This window comes from Geotrypetes seraphini, chromosome 9, assembly GCF_902459505.1.
Source record: "Geotrypetes seraphini chromosome 9, aGeoSer1.1, whole genome shotgun sequence".
NCBI classification, from domain to species: domain Eukaryota; kingdom Metazoa; phylum Chordata; class Amphibia; order Gymnophiona; family Dermophiidae; genus Geotrypetes; species Geotrypetes seraphini.
In genome coordinates this window covers 145104183-145122724 of record NC_047092.1, presented here as the reverse complement: position 1 = coordinate 145122724, position 18542 = coordinate 145104183, and the positions used below count along the sequence as shown (strand labels likewise).

Below are 18542 nucleotides of genomic sequence, written 5' to 3'. Positions count from 1 at the left end.
AAAATCCTAAATACCTTCAGGGAAGAGGAGACATGCTGGACTTGGTGGGGGAGAGGACTAGGAAGTGGAGATAATGGAGATGTGGGGGGATTGGGAAGGGTAGATACTAGAGATCTTGGGGGGGGTGTATAGTGAAGAGAAGGGAAAGGGTGGATTACAGTGATGGTTCTCCTAGAGCAGAGGTCTCAAACCCTTTGCAGGGCCACATTTTGGATTTGCAGGTAATTGGAGGGCCGCAGAAAAAATAGTTACTGTCTTATTAAAGAAATGACAATTTTGCATGAGGTATAAAACTCTTTATAGTTTATAAATCTCCCCCCCCCCCCCCCCCCGAAGTCCTGCATGTTCCCCCCTTCTTTGCAGTGTCCTCCAGCTTCCCCTCTGGCCTCCCGGTCTTAGTTTCAGCTAATTACCACAGCCTGCAGAGAGGATCGCCGGTGCTGTAGCGTTCCTTGCAGGCTGCTATTGGCTTCCACAAGTTCCCTCTGCCATGGTCCCGCCCCTCCGCTGATGTCAGGGGCAGGATCACAGCAGAGGGAACGTGCTGCTGAGGATGACGGCAGCCTGCAAGGATTGCTATAGCATCGGCAATCCTCTCTGCAGGCTGCGGTAATTAGCTGAAACTAAGACCGGGAGGCCAGGGGGGAAGCTGGAGGACGCTGGAAAGAGCGGGCAGCACTAGTACAGACAGCACTAGTACAGACCACAGGCTGCAAATTAGTATCTGGTATGCCGCATGTGGCCCCCCCAGGCCGTGAGTTTGAGACCACTGACCTAGAGCATCATATATCCTAGGATTGGCCCTGGATAAAGTGATGCCTTTCTGGGAATGGATAAAAGGGGAGAAAGCAGACCTCTCTGATATGAATTGAGGATGCATGAGGTGGGCAATTAGGCCAACTTTCCTTCCTGTATTCTTGTTTATAATGGGGACTCTTAGGAAGAATTCACTAACATAGTGAAAAGAACAAATATTAATGTTAATCCTTATAAATGATTCTATCTCTGTTTCATGTATTTATTTCATTTCTTTATTATATTTAATTGTCTCTCCCCCCCCTTTTGTTTTTCCCTTCATCATTTGCTTTTCTTTTAAATATTGTAGTTCTCTGCCCTTACCTCCTGCTCTATCGTATGTCAATTATTAGTCTCTCATTTGTATTACCCTTTTTTTATTACTGTATAACCCGTGGAGGGGCATAATCGAAAGGGACGTCTAAGTCCGTTTACGTCCAACTCGCAAGTCGTCCAAAGTAAAAAACAGCCTAGGACACATTTTTGAAAAATACGTCCAAAATATTTTTACTTTTGAAAATCGTCTAATTATACGTCCTACAGATCTGATCGTCCAAGTCACTAAATCGTCCATCTTTATACCACATTTTTGTCTAACTTTTCATCCAAGTCCAAAACGCATAGAACAAGCCCTGTTGGATGTGGGAGAGGTCTGCAAAGTGATGGACTAAACACCCAGACATGCTACCTAAATAGTGGGGTACCTTACGGGGCACTGCTGTGAACTTCACAAAAAGGGTGCCATGTCTTCTCCTCACTACAGCTCCCTTATAGGTCATGGTGAGCCCCCCAAACCACCTCCAGAATCCCCTAGACCCACTTATCTACCACCCTAATAGCCCTTATGGCTGCAGGAGCCACTTATATGCCAGTAAAAAAGGGTTTTGGGGTGTATAGGGGAATGCACATGTTTAAGTATCGATGCAGTGATTACAGGGGCTTATGGGCATGGGTCCTCCTTTCCATGAGTCCCTAACCCACCCCCAAGATGACTTAAGCTGTCTTTGTGCTGGACGATTAGGCTTTCCTATGCCAGGCAGTCAGATGATGATGGTCTGGAGGCTGAATTTTAAAGGTGTGATTAATATTTTTATGGGGAGGGGTCGAGGATCACTGGGGTAGTGTGTGGGGAGTCTGTTTTATGTGCTTGCAGTGCTTCTCTGGTGACTTTAGGTGGGTTTTTGTGACTTAGACCATGTTTTACATGGTTTAAGTCACAACATCCAAGTTCCATCAATCATGGGCTGTATAACTTTCGGTTATACATGCTGTACGACTAAATCTAAGCCGGCCCACGTCCTGCCCAACTCCCGCCCTCGACACTCCTCCCGAAATGCTCCATTTAGCTTTAGTCATTCAGCGGCACTATGAAGGCCTATGTCATTTAGAAATACGTCCAAAACCTGTTTTTAGTATCGGCACTTGGACGTATTTGGGAAATTTCTTCCAAGTGCCGACTTAGGCCAGTTTTTGGACGTTTTTCTCTTTCAATTATGAGCCCCTTAGAATTCATGATTGGCGTTTTATCAAAATTTGAATAAACTTTAAACTTCACTAAGCACTTGATCACAGCTATAAAATTTAAAAATGAAAATATAATAAACGCAAACAGCTATAACAAACAATCCGTATATCACCTCCTGAACTCCCAATACAATCCCAAACCTTAAATCCCCACCCTCTCTATTTAAATTAAATCTATTTCTGTACTATACATATATACATTTTATATTAAAGATACACACACAACCAGATACTGTACACTGTGCTGGTCTTACAAATTAGGGATTATATGTAAATTGAATACTGTTTTAAAAGTGCTGTTGAAACGGTAAGCCAGGAATGGCATGTCTAATTTTTTTGTGGCCTTCCGTCAGCCACGTAATTTGAAACAATAGGTAAAAAACAAGCTCCCCACACAAACCCATGAAGAAGAGAATGGCACATGTCCTTGTGGTGTGACAAAATGCAAACTGTGCAAACACTTCAAAGGATCCCAGGGTCACTCATATGGGGAAAACATCGATGAAGCAAGCCAAATGCTAAAGACCAGAATCAACCAACATAGATATCATCTTAAGAATTGTAATACCAACCAGGATGTCACCTCTGTCCGACAACACTTTGGAAAAACTGACCACTGCACCAATGATTTTATGGTGAGAATACTAAACGGGAACTTTAAAACAATCCAAGAACCTTTGAAATCAAAATGATAAGTTATTTTGACACCTACCAGACAGGACTTAAATTCTGGGCTTTCTTTCCCACTATAAAGATATTTAAAACTGCTCTGCCACCTTTCTGCCTCCTGCCAACCCACCCCTCCCTCTTCCTATCCCTGAAATGCTTTCATGTTTTCCTTATATATACTACTAGTGTTTAAGCCCGTTACATTAACGGGTGCTAGTAAAGCCTCCTTCCCTCACATGTCCCCAAATTTTCAGCCCCAGCTCCAAACCCTGAGCATTTAAAGGCCCGCGGCTTCCCCCCTCCTCACAGCAAAGCGAGAAGCAAAGGGGGCTGTGCACCGTACCTGCTTTCAGCGGGCTGACGAAGGCTTCCAGCCACGGGGTACTTTCTTGCGTTCAGTGACCCGCTTTCGGGCCCGCGCCGAGAGCCATGGCCAGCTCGTGCCTGGGCTCTAAGGCACAACGTCAGCCCCCCCCCCCCCAGTCCGCTGCGGGAAGATTAGAGACGCTCCTCCGGCAATGCCTGGCAGGAAGGACTGAGAGCCACCTCTGCCACCGCCAAATACAGCCACGGAGGGCAATCGGGGCGGCCAGGACACATGCAGGGAGAGAGCTTGCCTGCGCTTCTCCAGCGGTTGGTGAGTGAGGGCAGGAGGAGGGGAGTGGTCAGAGTGTTCCATGCCGCAGCGTTCTAAAATAGAATCCGGCCACGGATCAGAAAACACGGCGGCAGGGAACATGAAACCCTAAGTGCTCATGCGCGCTTAAGGTTTTATTATATAGGATTTGTCAACATTTGCTTTTTTCTGATCTGAAGAAGAAGGGTTACCTTAAAAGCTCATAATAAAATGCATTGAGTTAGTGCAATCTAAAAAGATATCACCTTTGTATTTTGTTTTATATTACTTTGTCATATAGAAAACTTTCATTCTTTGTGCATAACTTTCTAAAACATTTCTGTTCAAGGTTTCCTTTGTTGCCTACTGAGAATGAAATATTATACAGCAAGAACTGCGAGTACAGGTCGGTAAAGCTTTTCATAGGTAAAAGTAGAATGTGTTTCACCAGAAATATTTTCTTTTGTTTGCATATGATGTCCTCAGTCAGAGTATTCTTAGACAGAGATGATTCAGAGCTCCTCTTTCTTATGTCTACAACTTTTGACTAAATTCAGCTTTCTGACGCATGAGCATGAGCTCAAGTCATGACCCCCTTCAACAACCATCCTGTGCTAATAGGTTGGTAAAATTAAACAATTTAATATACCAGCAAGGCAAGAGAAGAAAATAATTCACACAAAAGAGTACAGATGTCACCTCATGACTATGTGCAAACAAAAGAAACATGAACTCTCTATTGATAATAATAGAAAAAGACAAATATTTACTATAAGTGAACAATTTAGATTTTTTTTTTATGCCTTCTACAAACGTACTTAGACTTCTAAGTCCACAGATTCATTCTATTATTTATCATGATTTATGAACTTTATTCAAGGCTAGCATGAAATGGATTCTGACTTCAGGGAGGTAAATATAGAATAAAATTCCATCAATTTTGTATGGCTCTGCATGAAAAGCTAATATGATATAAAATGTAGAATCATTTCACAGCGGTTGTGCTCTCTACTAGGACAATAAAAATCATGGACAGAAGTGACTAATCAGTTTACACAAATTTACTTCATGCCTTATAACTTAACAGATTTTATATTTTACCATATACCCTCAAATTCTATCTTTTTTTTAAAGTGCTAAAAATTGCACACAAATATGGGTGTATGCACAATTTAATTGAATCTTAGCAAGCAATTATTAGCGCTAATTGGATTTAATTACATTTTAAGCATGGTTTCACAAAGGGGGTGTGGCCACAGGAGGGTCATGGGTGAATCATGGGCATTTCTGCAATTCACATGTGCGGTTATAGAATATGGGGGGGATCCGTACCTAATTTACGTGCAAGGATTTACACCACATCTTAGTTGGTGTTAAAGGCCACACCTAAAGTTAGGCCCAGTTCCCTGTGATAAGGCTATTTTATTAAAAGTGACTAACTTTGTGTGCCATAGAATAGCATTCAGTACCATTTTTTTAGGACCAATTTTTTTAGGTGTCATTTATAGAATCTAGTTCTTAATGGCTTGCTTTCCCGTTCATGCTCAAAAATGGCTTATTGTAATGCATGTTTGCACAGATGTACACTTCTAGAGGTTAGCTAGTGAAAACCTGATTCAAAATGGCCTCGGAACAATTCAGGTGACATAAGGGCTCATTTTCAAAAGAGAAAAACATCCCAAAAAGTGGCATAAAAGGGCAGATGGATGTTTTTCTTGCCAAAACCTTCCAATTTGCTATTTTCGAAGCCTATTTTCTAGGTAGATATCTATGCTTTCGATTAATAGTTCATCTAAATCTCAAGGGAGCATGGGTGTGTTGGGACTAGGTGGGCTTATGATGTGGATGTTCTGCCATAATCAAACATTTAAGAATACGTCCAGGGCACAAGTTGGATGTCTGGAGCTAGACCTGTTTTAATAATGAATAAGTGCCAAAAAGGTAAACAAACTGACCAGAAGACCACTAGAGGAATGTAAGCATGTCTCCCCATACACACACACACACACATTTCCCCGGTGGTCACTGACCCCTCTCCTGTGCCCCAAAGATGTAAATGCAGTGGCGTACCAAGGGGCGGGGGCGGGGGGGGCGGTCCGCCCCGGGTACCAAGCCCTGAGGGGGTGCTCCCGGTCCGGTCCAGTTACCCCCCCCTGCGCCGGGTGTCGCGTCTGGAAACAGCCTGCAGCAAGATCGCGATGCCAGAGATCTTTGCCTGCTTCGACTGTTTCCTCCGCCACGGTCCTGCCCCTCCTCTGATGTCAGAGGAGGGGCGGGACCGCGGCGAAGGAAACAGCCGAAGCAGGCAAAAATCTCTGGCATCGCGCGATCTTGTTGCAGGCTGTTTCCCCAGGGCAGTAGCGTACCAAGGGGGGCGAGGGGGAGGTCCATCCCGGGTGCCGCCTTAGGGGGGGGTGCACAGCTGGCCCGGTCCCTATCGCGCTCCTACCCTCCCAGCGAAAGCAGCATCGGCGCCATTATCGAAAAAGGTAATGGCGCCAGGCCTTGGAGCACCAAGGCAGACCGCTTCTCCCCCCTCCCAGCCGAAACCCCGCTGACCATCCTATCTCTCCTCCTCCAAGTGAACCTTTCCGACCCTCCCAGCGAAAGCAGCAAACCTCCCTCCAGTAGCGTCGGCTTTATCCTCCCTCTGCCGCATCACTGATGACGTCATCAGTAACGCGGCAGAGGGAGGAGAAAGCCGCGAAGGAGGTTTGCTGCTCTCGCTGGGAAGGTCGGAAAGGTTCACGGGGGGGGGGAGATAGGAGGGTCAGCGGGGGTTCGGCTGGGAGGGGGGAGAAGCGGACTGCCTCGGTGCTCCATTACCTTCTTCGGGCAGCAGCAGCGTTTACAATTCGCTGCTGTTGCCGGCTTCAGGCCTTGTTCTCTGCCGGGTCCTGCCTACTTCCAGTTTTCATGAAGACAGGACCCGACAGAGAGGAAGGCCTGAAGCGGGCAACATCAGTGAATTGTGAATGCTGCTGCTGCCCGATGAAGTTCAGGACATCGGAGAAGGAGCAGGGAGAAATCGGCTGCTGGCTTGGGGGTGAGGGTAGGGAAAGAATCGTGGAAGTGGAGAAATCGGCACGATGGCTTTGTGCAGACTAGGGGGAGAGAGAAAGAAAGGAAAAAATAAAGAGGGGGGGCCAGGGGGAGAGAGAAAGAAAGGCAGAAAGAAAGAGGGGGACCAAGGGGAGAGAAAGAAAGGCAGAAATAAAGAGGGGGACCAAGGGGAGAGAAAGAAAGGCAGAAATAAAGAGGGGGTCAAAGGGGAGAGAAAGAAAGGCAGAAAGAAAGAGGAGGGCCAGGGGGAGAGAGAAAGAAAGGCAGAAATAAAGAGGGGGGTCAAGGGGGAGAGAAAGAAAGGCAGAAAGAAAGAGGGGGGCCAGGAGGAGAGAGAAAGAAAGGCAGAAATAAAGAGGGGAGCCAGGGGGAGAGAGAAAGAAGAAGGATCAGAAGAAGGACCAGAGACTCATGAAATCACCAGACAAAAAAGTAGGAAAAATGATTTTATTTTCAACTTAGTGATCAAAATGTGTCCGTTTTGAAAATTTATATCTGCTGTCTATATTTTGCACTATGGCCCCCTTTTACTAAACCGCAATAGAGTTTTTTAGCGCAGGGAGCCTATGAGCGTCGAGAGCAGCGTGGGGCATTCAGCGCAGCTCCCTACGCTAAAAACCGCTATCGCAGTTTAGTAAAAAGGGAGGGGGAATATTTGTCTATTTTTGTATAGTTGTTACTGAGGTGACATTGCATAAAGTCATCTGCCTTGACCTCTTTGAAAACCCGCGGAATATAAATGATAATTAACATTTTCTCTGCGTACAGCGTGCTTTGTGTTTTTAAAATTTTATTGTTGGTAGATCATTTTGACTTGGCCACAAAGGTAAGGGGGAGGGAGGGAGGGGAACTGCTGAAAGACATCTAATAATCCTTGCAGGCTTGACTGCAGGGAATTATTTTTGTAAAATCATGTTTTGTTATGTGACTGGCATTATCTAGACTTTAATTTCTATGAATGAATAGAATGAAAATGATATAAAATTACTTGCTTGTTTTTATGTGCATGCGCTGAAGGAAAGTGGAGAGAGAGTGGGCTGAGGATGCTGAAGGGAAATGGGGAAGAGAGTGGGGAGAAGACGCTGATTTATAAATTGACAATTGTACAGAATATTGTTTCTTTTTATACTTTAATATAAACAATTCAAGGCTTGTGTGGATGGAATCAGGTGGTTTGCGGGGATGGGGACCGAGCTTACGGGGATTAGTCCAATAAAATTGTATTTTTTTATATCTCATTATTTGTTTTATTTTTATTTGTTAATTTATAAAGTGGTGATTGTTATGTATCAGTTTTTTCAAATTTACATCTACTGTCTTTATATTTTGCACTGTATTAGAGGACATGTGTTACTGTTTTTTGTGGTGTTGCATTGTATCCAGGGTCTGGTTTCTTGGAGGATCAGTTTAACTTTTGTCTACATATTTCTATTTTTAGTTTGTGATTATTCCATTTTGGGCGAGGGTGTATCTCTGTTCTGTGTGTATGAAAAAGACATAGTTTTCAGTTGGCATTGACTACAGGACCAATTGACTGTGCGGGATCTGGCTTGTTTAGTTTTACAATGTATGTGTTGGTGTTCTAGTGCTCACTGCAGTGTTTAAGATGCAGCCTTTTCCTAGGTACACTCTTGTGGTGCGATATGTAGATTGGTACTAAAAATCATATTTTTCATATAGATGGGGGGGGTGTCAAAAAATGATGGGCCCTGGGTGCCACATACCCTAAGTACGCCACTGCCTGCAACTACTCCATATGTACTTCTAATGTCATGACAATTTAGACATAATTTATGTTTTGTTATGTTTGGAATAATGGTTACATATATGAGGTTCAATAAAAGAAAATTTTCACTGCCTGTTTCTATTCTGACCATTTATTCCATTTCATGGTTATTGCAAAAAAAAAAAAAAAAAAAAAAATTTTACATGGGGGGGGGGGGTGTCAAAAAATGATGGGCCCCGGGTGCCACATACCCTAGGTACGCCACTGTGTAAATGATTCCTGCCTGTATAACAGTTTCAGATGTTATGGCTAATCCTAGTAGAGCAGCAAGCAGGTTTCTAGAGTAGCCTGGCGGGTAGTGTGGTCAACTATAGAGATGGGGATTCAGGCCTATACTCCACTCTAACCACTACATTTATGGTGGAATCTGTGACCCTTCCAAACTCCACCCAAATCCCATATGTGAGGTGTCTTCTGCATGCATAAGGGCTATTAGTATGGTGCACAGTTGGATCCAGTAGATTTGGGATGGGTTTTGGAGGGCTCTCCATTAAAGAGCTGCATGGGAATGTGGACAATGGGAATCCCACAGAGTCTATTGGGATCTCCTCCAGGCCCTCAGGGATCCCACGGGGATCCCCTCCAGACTCATAGGGATCCCACGGGGATGGTTCTGTTTTGTTCAGGGATCCTGGAGGTATGGTACCTTGTTCCAGCATTGGGTCCTATGCAGCCGCACTCCCTTGCTCTTTTCAGGTCACCAGCAGCATTCCTTAACTCCTCCATGCTACCAGCGGCTGACCTGTAAATCCTTCCTCTGGCACGTTTTGCAAAAGCGTCAGAGGGAAGGCTTCTGGATCAGCTTCTGGTAGCATGGAGGAGCGAAGGAACACTACCGGCAGCCTGAAAGAAAGGCTGGTAAAGCCACTTCACAGGCTGGGGGTGGGTTGGAAAGGGATGCTGCATGTGCTGGGGCACATTTTTGATTATTCCTCTCCACACTTCCTGGGACATCATGTCTTGTTGGCAGAAGGGGTTAATAATTACCAATATTATCCAGCGTTTCTTTGAGGGAAAAATATTCTTAAGATTTTAAGACTAATGAACACTGACATTCTTACAGGAACTTCATTGCGTAATATTTGTTAAATATCAATAAATTATTACTGTTCAAAAATTTTTTTTTATATGTCTTTGGAAATTATATTTTCTTTTAAATGTAAGAAAAGTGTAGCACTTTAATAGGAATCCAATTTAACTGGTTTGGCTCTATTGCTTTGTGCATTATTTTATTGCTATTGTGAACACATGTAATAATAATACTAATATCTATTATTTATACTGTATTGTTATTAGAAACAGTGCAGTATCTGCTCCCTGCCAGTCTTATATGAAATATGTATAACAATGCCTAAAAATAAAATTTTTGGCTGCTGGTTAGTGAGAACAGGACAGGGGGAGGAGAAGATAGGAAAAGCATCTGATCATAAGTGATACCATTTTTCTGCCCTACCACAGGGTCAAATTAAATAACAAGCTCTTGGATTAAAAACTTGGTTTCATCCTGTCTCTAAAGTATTGCAATTCACAGAAGCAGCTACGAGGTGTGCTGAAAAGATCTCAGCCCAACCAACTTCCTAAATTCTGTGCGTTATTTTGCCACTGTAGCTGAAAAGAGTGTTATTTTATTGTGCAAAGTGCCAATTTGCAGAATTGTAATGCTATGTTTTGACATTGTTTCAGATCATCGATTGAACCATGTCAATGAAAAGTGTGGAATTTTCAAGTGTGGAACTCCAAGCTTTCATGAAGTTCTTATTCCTGCAGAAGAAAACTTGCTCTTGTAAATATCTGAATAAGTCACAGTCTTATAATTAGTACCTGATCCTATAATTCTCCTGGAAATGTCCAGCTTACTCTTTTGTAATTCACCTAGAACTGCAAGGTTCAGGCGGAATAAAAGTTACTAATTTAATGTAACACGCCAAAGGAAATCTTTGAATGTCTGATGCAAACATTGAATGAGAAATGCTCATCATACTCTACAGTGAAAAAGTGGTGTGCAAACTTTCAGTATGAAGATTTCGAGACCAAAGATGTAGTAACTTCTGGGAGGCCTCAAACGATGTCAACTGCTGAAATTGTTGATCATGTCCATGGCCTGATTTTGGTAGATCAGTAAAAATCAGTTAAAACAATTGCCATGACACTACAGACATCCAGGGAATGTGCTGGGTATATAATCCATGAACAGCTGGGTATTGTGACAGGGATCTGGCTAGTCCTAATAAAGCCCGGGGGAAAGCCCAGGGAAAAGAGCAGGGAAGCATTAATAATGTGCCAGGGACTAAGGAGAAGAAATATCCTGAGTATAGGGAAAATCCTGAGCACAAGGTTAAGAGGGAGCCTGTCCCTTTAAATGCTCACAGAGCTCAGGCTGGAACGGGAAGGACAGGGCTCTTTAAGGAATTAGCTAAAGCTGCTGTGAGGGGGCGTGGTTATGTGCCGAGGCTCCCTTTTTCTGAAGTTCCCTCCTCAGTGGGAGAGGAGGGACAGCTGGGACTGGAAGCTCAGGGGAAGCTGAGAAGGAACCCAGCTAAAGCAGCTAACTTTTGGCCAGCCTTGGAAAGTTCTCACCAGGATAGGGAAATGCGAAACCTTGAAACACAATCTGAGGTTTGTGACATGGACTGGTTAGAGAATAATGCTATGTCTTCTGAGGAAGAACACCCTATGGAATGGGAATAGGTTTAGGAAAGCCTGAATGTCCTTTTTCCTTGGTGAAAGGGTTTTTCTTGTTTCTTCCTTTTTGAGTTTTATGTTTTGTGAAAGGATTTTGTATCCGTGTTTCAAGCTGGGGCTGTAAGCTGCTGAATTTACTTTTGTGTTAGCTGAGTGGAACAGTGGCCACACCTGTGGGAGTACAAGTCCCTCTGCTCCTAGTGAAAGGGAACTGCCACTCAAATCTACCAGAAGCTTAATTAGTGCCTAGAACCAGGTAGCCTAACTATTGCCATGGCAGGTACGGTTCTAGCACTGCTTGGGGAAATGACACATAATATGAACTGTATTTGATGTTCTTAATTTGTGAACTTGAATTGGCCAGCACTGAGGGTGCAGTGAAAAGAACTGGCACATAAGAGAAAGAAAGCAGAACAAGAGAAAATTGGAATGTTTTGGGTTTTTACTTTGAATGCCAACTTTTGACCTTTTTGTTTGAACTTTCCTTGTGGAGAAATAAAAGTAAAATATTTGGACAAAACCCGGCCAGTGTGGTGTGCAGTTTATGGGAGGCACCAGGCCAGCTGTGGTCCACCACGGTTACGCTCGCGCCAAGACTGGGATTCTGTGGAGCTACTAGGCCTCGCCAGGATCCCGGTCCCACAGTATGCAGAAGCTGTCAGCCAAGTGGGTGCCCAAATGTTTGAATGCTGATGAGAAACGACATCAAGTAGACACTTCCAAGTTGATTTTGTAGCACTTTCAGTGAGCTGATGCCAACTTTTTGGAACCACTAGTTACTGTTGATGAAACATGGTTACGCCACTATGATCCTGAGACAAAACAGCAGTCAATGCAGGGGCGGCACTCAGTTTCTCCAAAGCCAAGCCAATTCAAGACCCAAAAGTCAGCAGGAGAGGTCATGGCCACAGTGTTTTGGGATCAGGAAAGTGTTATAATAACTGACTATCTTCCAAGGGGCCAAACAGTTAATGCAGAATACTACTGCCATTTGTTGTGCAGATTAAAGGAGGCACTGAAAGAAAAAAAATAGGAGAGGAAAGCTGCGGAAAGAGTTCTCTTTTTGTAAGACGATGTACCTGCTCACAAGGCTAGCAAAATGATGGATGTTTTGACACAGTTGGGGTTTCAGTGCATAGACTATCCACCCTACTCATCAGATCTTGCTCCATCTGATTATTTTCTATTTCCAAACCTTAAAATGATTTTGAAAGGGTGACAATTTTTGCAGCAGCAGAGCAGTATTTCAGTAACCAGGCATCACAGTATTTTTGGAAGGGTTACAGAAACCAGACATAATGTGCCAAGTGTATTGAACTTAGGGTGAATATGTGGAATAACTTGTAAGTTTCATGGCTCCATGTCATTTCCATGTCATTGGTCCGGCTGAGAATTTTTCAGCACCCCCCCCCCTTGTAAGTATCCCAGTCAAACGTTTTGCTTCTATTATGCTCTCCAATATAAGGAATGTTAGAAATAATTATATAAAGGGCATTATTGTTTATCTACCCATCCATCTGATTATCTATCAGCATACATCTCGAAAAAAGGAACATAAGTTCTCCTATCTCCACATGAAGGAAGAAAATCTGAATATTTTGGATAAATTTGAAAACAAGAAGCATTACATAACATTAGCATTCACATTCCCGTCACCTGCAACTGAAAGCTAATCACCATCAATCAATAATCACACAACTCAGTTTTATTGGAAGAAATATTTGGCCGCAGCTTTATTATGTGTCTGAATATTATCTCCACTTACAATACAATCTGTGTCCAAAAACCAACAAACTCCCAATGCATATTTCACACACCCCCAGGGAGCTATTCGGTGTCGAAACTAGCTCCCGTTAAGTCTTTAAATTTATAACATTCCCCCAAACATGGCCCACGGTGACGCCAGGCCATGCTTCCCCTCCCCTCCCTCCAAACATGACCCACAGTGACGCAAGGCCATGCTTCCCCTCCCCCCAAACATGATCCACAGTGACGCAAGGCCATGCTTCCCCTTGCAGCGGTATCGCCTACGAGTGTTACATTTATTTATTAACTGCTCATCTCCCAGATACAACTGGGCCAAACCCATTTTCCGCCCCACCCAAAGCTGCAACCACCTCCCTCCAACCCCATAAGCTCCACCAAACCCACCCAAGTCAATATATAACATGTACACCCCCCACCCCACCCCACAACACTAACACAAAACATAACACCAGCACAAATGGGAGGGAAGGAGGGATAATCTTTTCCTGAAGAGACTACTCTACTGTTCCCCTTTCCTCACAGAATTCACTCCAGACTGCCACAACATCTAACCAATCACGTGACTGCTCCACCCCATCACCTTAGAAACCTTCCTAATCATTTTTCTTTCTTACAAGCTCTATTAACCCTTTCTTACCTCCTCTTATAAATTTGTCAATCCTTATTCTACAGACCCTTGACAATATCTCATATATTCCCCTCACCCTCTGCCTCCCTCCCCTTCCCATTTTACCCACACCATCATTTAATAAATATTACCAGCTGGTGACATCAGCTCAGCTAATGTTATATCACACCAGATGAATCTGGTGTTCTTCTTTATTATTCTCATAAAAACAAGCCTCCCCAAAAATTATCATTGCTTTCTAGGGAAAATTTTTAGAAGCTATTAAAAATTTCCAGCACTTCAGCACAGAGCAACATAGGCAAACATAAAAAAGATCGAAAAAGCTAAAGCAGCAGATGAGGAATGAGTTTTCAATGCCATCTCTCAAAGTCACACATATATACCACACCCTAACTCCCAACACACACCATAAACCCAATCCCCACTGCCCCCCACATCCACACTCCCTCACATAAACCGACCCGCTCACTTCTATACCCATAATAGTACATATGCTCCTCCCCCCATGCCACTAACCCCTATATCATTTCCCTCACATCCAGCCTCACAACCCACTCCTCCCTCAAACTCATGCCCTCTACCTAGGCACACTCACAACCACAAATACACCTCCAACCCAACTCTGCATCCACCCCTACTCGACTGCTATGCACATATACATCCAATTCCTCATGCACAGCACACATAAACTCACAATACCTCTATTTGACCCACATCAAACGCACTCAGGCACACCCATATCACTTACTCAAACATCTTATTGAAATTCACATACATTTGCATAATCAACTACCCCAGACAGTCTCACACATAAACACAGCCACATACACCCCAGTTCTAAATATACTCTTAATCATGTGCCACACACACTCATACCATTATATTGCATTGCTAATGTATATTTTATATTCCTCTCTCTATATTTTGTTAGATTTTATAAGCTAAAATATTTTCACCTCAGGAAGATAGGTGGCATGCATGTACAATAGAACTGGCTCAGAGGCAGGGTACACCATAGCACGTAGCTTCCATCCTCCAGCCCTCCCTGAACAGCTCGGTTTGTGAGTGAAGCGACGTCACTATGGCATAACAGAGTCAGGTGATGGGCACTATAAGCAGAGGGAGCTGTCCGGGTGCTGAAAGCAGTCTATGAATCAGCGGCAGATAGAGCAAGAGGACCATGCTTTGTATTCTCAAGTCTTACTAAGGCACAGGTAAGAATGGATCCTTTCATTATGACTACGTAGATGAAGGAGCCTTGTGTGTTTATTGTACATCTTCAGAGATAAAATAAGGTTACTAAATTTGACATAACTGGGAATAGAGGGAAAAACAACCTGATGCATGTCAGCTGATCAGGAATTTTTGCTTGTATGCATGCAAAATTAAGCTTTTACATTTGATTAGCTAGAATCATTACATAAATTATAACTCAATAAAATACTGATACATTGGACAATATAATATATTGTATCACTGTTTGATTCTAGAATAGTCTTTCCTTAGCTGAATGTTGTAGGTGCCTAAATTCATTCTTCGCACTAGGTTGTAGTTACAACTAGAACGATACTCTGCATTAACGTTTGGGATTTTTAATATGTTGATCGATATAGCTACTTGTCTGAACCTGCAATCACTACATCACTACAGTTCAGATTCATGTCACTACACATGGGACAATTATAGCATTGCAGACCTTGTTACTTTATTATTTGAATAACGTTCGTAATTAACTAGAAAAGTTACTGCACGGTCTTATAGAGGTAAACTAAAGGCTGCCTGTTGCTTTAGGGAAAACTCAGATTCCTCAGTGGAACTCCCAAACCATCACCAGATTCTAGTGCGAGTCTAACAAAAGATAACGGGGGAGCATGCTAACAGCACTACATCCACTACTAGACGGCATTATTGCTACTAGACTAGAGCATGAAAACAGCAATAAGGCTACTATAATTCTTCTATGAAAGAACATCCATTCAGTGCTTCTCTTGATAAAATCTATCACACTAGTACTCAGTGTACACACTACACTGAGATCGCTTACATTTAAAGCAGTGATTGAGAATTTGCATTATGTTAAATACCATTGGTTCCTGATGGCACAAGGGATAATTGCAAAGCCAAAGTGTGCAGGGAACAGGCACTAAACAGCCTTGAAAATAAGCATACAATATTTCTATAGTTACATGAAAACGATCTTCAAATATTTAATCTCCTTCTATATCACACTGTATTACATTTTTAGAATTAGGTGGATTCTCAATATTATTTCCAGAGATAATTGGATCGCTGGTCTTTCCCCCACCCCCACCCCCACAGCTCACAAGAATGCGCTTAGAAAATTTAGATGTTAAAAAAAATCATTATTTTAACATATTTTAGAATCAGTTATAGCCTGTGGCGTTGATAATAGTTTTCTAATATGCATCTTGCTATCTTCTCTTTCAAGCATGAAACGAAATTTGCTTTCCCATTCTGATTGCTTTTTCTGCTGTCGAAAGGTTCCGTGTTTTAGATTTTACTCCCATTTAACTGATATGCCTAGACATACAGGAGCTTATGCACCAAAAATTAAAGCAGCAAATAATTCAATACTTCAGATTCTCAGCAATTTTGAAGTTTAAAAAGTGACATCATTTGAATAAGCATAGGGGAAATTTATTTTGAAATGAAAAATGTATTGAATAAGCATAGGGGAAAATTATTTTGAAATAAAAAATGTAAGAAGAAGATATGATCCGAGGAAATTTATTATAAGTTACCTTGGACAAGGAGCACATGGAAGAGTGTGATCCTCTGGGAGGGTGTTTGGGGGTATCGGTACCAGCATTCCAAAATGATTGAGGTACTAAACATAACATAATTGTTCTTTCTTGGACACAGTGAAGGAGTTTGCTCTAAGTGCTCCTTTTACTAAGGTGCATTAGGGCCTTAACGCGCGGAATAGTGCGCGCTAAATTACCGCACACACTAGACCTTAATGCCAGCATTGAGCTGGCGTTATTCTAGAAGCGTACCACGCGATTTAGCGCACGGTAATTTTGTGCGTGCGCTAAAAATGCTAGTGCACCTTAGTAAATGAAGCCCTAAATTAGGGGTGCTCAGCACAGGATTGGCTCCTATGCTTGTGGATGCTCTTCTTCCCACCTACCCACTTCACCTTGTTACTGTTCTCTGTCCCTTGTACTCCCTTTCCTTTACCAATCTCCATAGTATTCCACCCCTTTCAATCCCCATCCCTTTGCACTTTACCCTTTTGCTCCTATTACACTATTACCCTAATCCTTTTCTCTCACCCCATGTTTCCTGTTATCTCTTTGTGATCCAGCTGTCTCTTCTAGCACTGACATAGGAGGCCTCATCTTCTTGTATCAGTGAGGGAGAGGGGCACCACTCCCTGTTCATGCCATACCACTGCCACATGACAGCTGTTCCTGGCACACATCATTATGTTCTCCATGACTGTCTGAGAGTCATATTTACCATCATTTTTCCTTGGAGATAGGAAGGAACAACAGCATTTGCAGCGTGGAGTGGGCTCAAGACAGATGAGCAAAGCCCTGGTGCTATTTTATATATAAGATGGGGTTTTTTTTCCCGTTACAATGCTTGTAAAACAAATTATCAGATCAGAAAAATGATTACTCCCATTTTTAAGCTCTTCCATAGCTAGTTGGTGTTATGTACTATGGGGCTCATAATAAAAACATTAAAAAAATGTCTAAAATGTGGCCTAAATGGGTACTTGGATGATAAAAAAAAGTCTGATTGTCCAAGAATCCATAACCAAAGCTGGTTTTAGATGTATCTAAAACCAGCTTAGACCTTTCCCCTGCCTCTAAACGCATAGAGCGAAAAGAGGCATTTTTAGAGGAGGGGAAAGGGCGGAAGGTGGGCAGGAGGTAGGCCGACCTACACTTAGTTGTACAGCAGATATAACCAAACCTTTTGACAGGTTGCCTAGTCAGCACTTATACATTTTGACTTAGACCAAGTCAAACAGATATAAGTGCCGAAAAAGGGGCCGCTGAGCTGATGGCGGCTGTCGCGATCAGCTTAGCAGCCCCGACAACCTGCCTATTCCCCCCCAACAATGATCGCGGCAGGAGAGATGGCTCATCTCTCCTGCCATGATAGTGATCGCCCACCCCCCTGAACCGTGGCACTTCGGGATGAGGATCGCAGCAAGGGAGATAGCCAATCTCTCCTGCCGCAATCACCCCCCCGGACATGACCGGGGCAGGAGGGAGCCCAAGCCCTCCTGCCCCGGCAAACTCCTACTCCCCACCCCCACAAAAATATGGTCAGGAGGGATCCCAGGCCCTCCTGCCCTGTTGCATCCTCCCATACCCCCGATTGGCCCACTGAACACCCCCCACACTCCAACCCACGAGACCCCCAACCCCACCCCCATACTCCCCTGTACCTTAAGAACATTGGATAGACGGATGGGTCCCAAACCCGTCCGTCCGGCATGCCCGCCATCCTCAGAATGGCGAGCCTTAGGACCTGATTGACCCAGGCTCCTCAAGCCCTGCCCACAGGAGGGTCCTTAGGTGCCTGGGCCAACCAGAATTGGCCTAGTTGCCTTAGACTCCTCCTGTGGGTAGGGCCTTAGGCACATAGGCCCAACCCAGCGCATGTTCCTAAGGCCCCACCCAAAGGAAGGGCCTAAGGCAATTGGGCCAATTCCGGTTGGCCCAGGCACCTAAGGCCCCACCTGTGGGCGGGGCTTGAGGCACCTGGGCCAATCAGGCCCTAAGGCCCGCCATTCTGAGGACTGTGGGCCTGCTGGATGGACGGGCTTGGGTCCCGTCCATCCGTCCAACGTTTTTAAGGTACAGGGGGGGTCCTGTCAGCAGGGAGTTTCGTGGGTTGGCAGGTGTGGAGGTGTTTGTGGGGGGGCACCTGCAATTTCATATCACAGAAGAGAGATTCATTACAATGAAAATAAGTCTTCAAGAATGGATTTCTATCACTCTCTGTGACAAATTATTCCACCAGTCGCCCAA

At 43.7% G+C, this 18542-nt stretch overlaps 1 protein-coding gene across 3 annotated transcripts in view; it reads left to right on the top strand.

The window, feature by feature from the left end:
* The window catches only part of SCG2 (secretogranin II), a 67850-nt gene that overhangs the window by 38362 nt on the left and 10946 nt on the right, over positions 1 to 18542 (top strand). The window contains exon 2 of one of the 3 annotated variants that reach the window (XM_033959351.1): positions 3954 to 4010. In XM_033959351.1, coding sequence (XP_033815242.1) covers positions 3977 to 4010 — 34 coding nt within the window. In that variant the 5' untranslated portion in view covers positions 3954 to 3976. Of the gene's footprint in view, positions 1 to 3953; positions 4011 to 7049; positions 7100 to 14642; positions 14745 to 18542 lie in introns of those variants that run through there. The other 2 variants (XM_033959354.1, XM_033959352.1) reach the window with 2 other exon arrangements.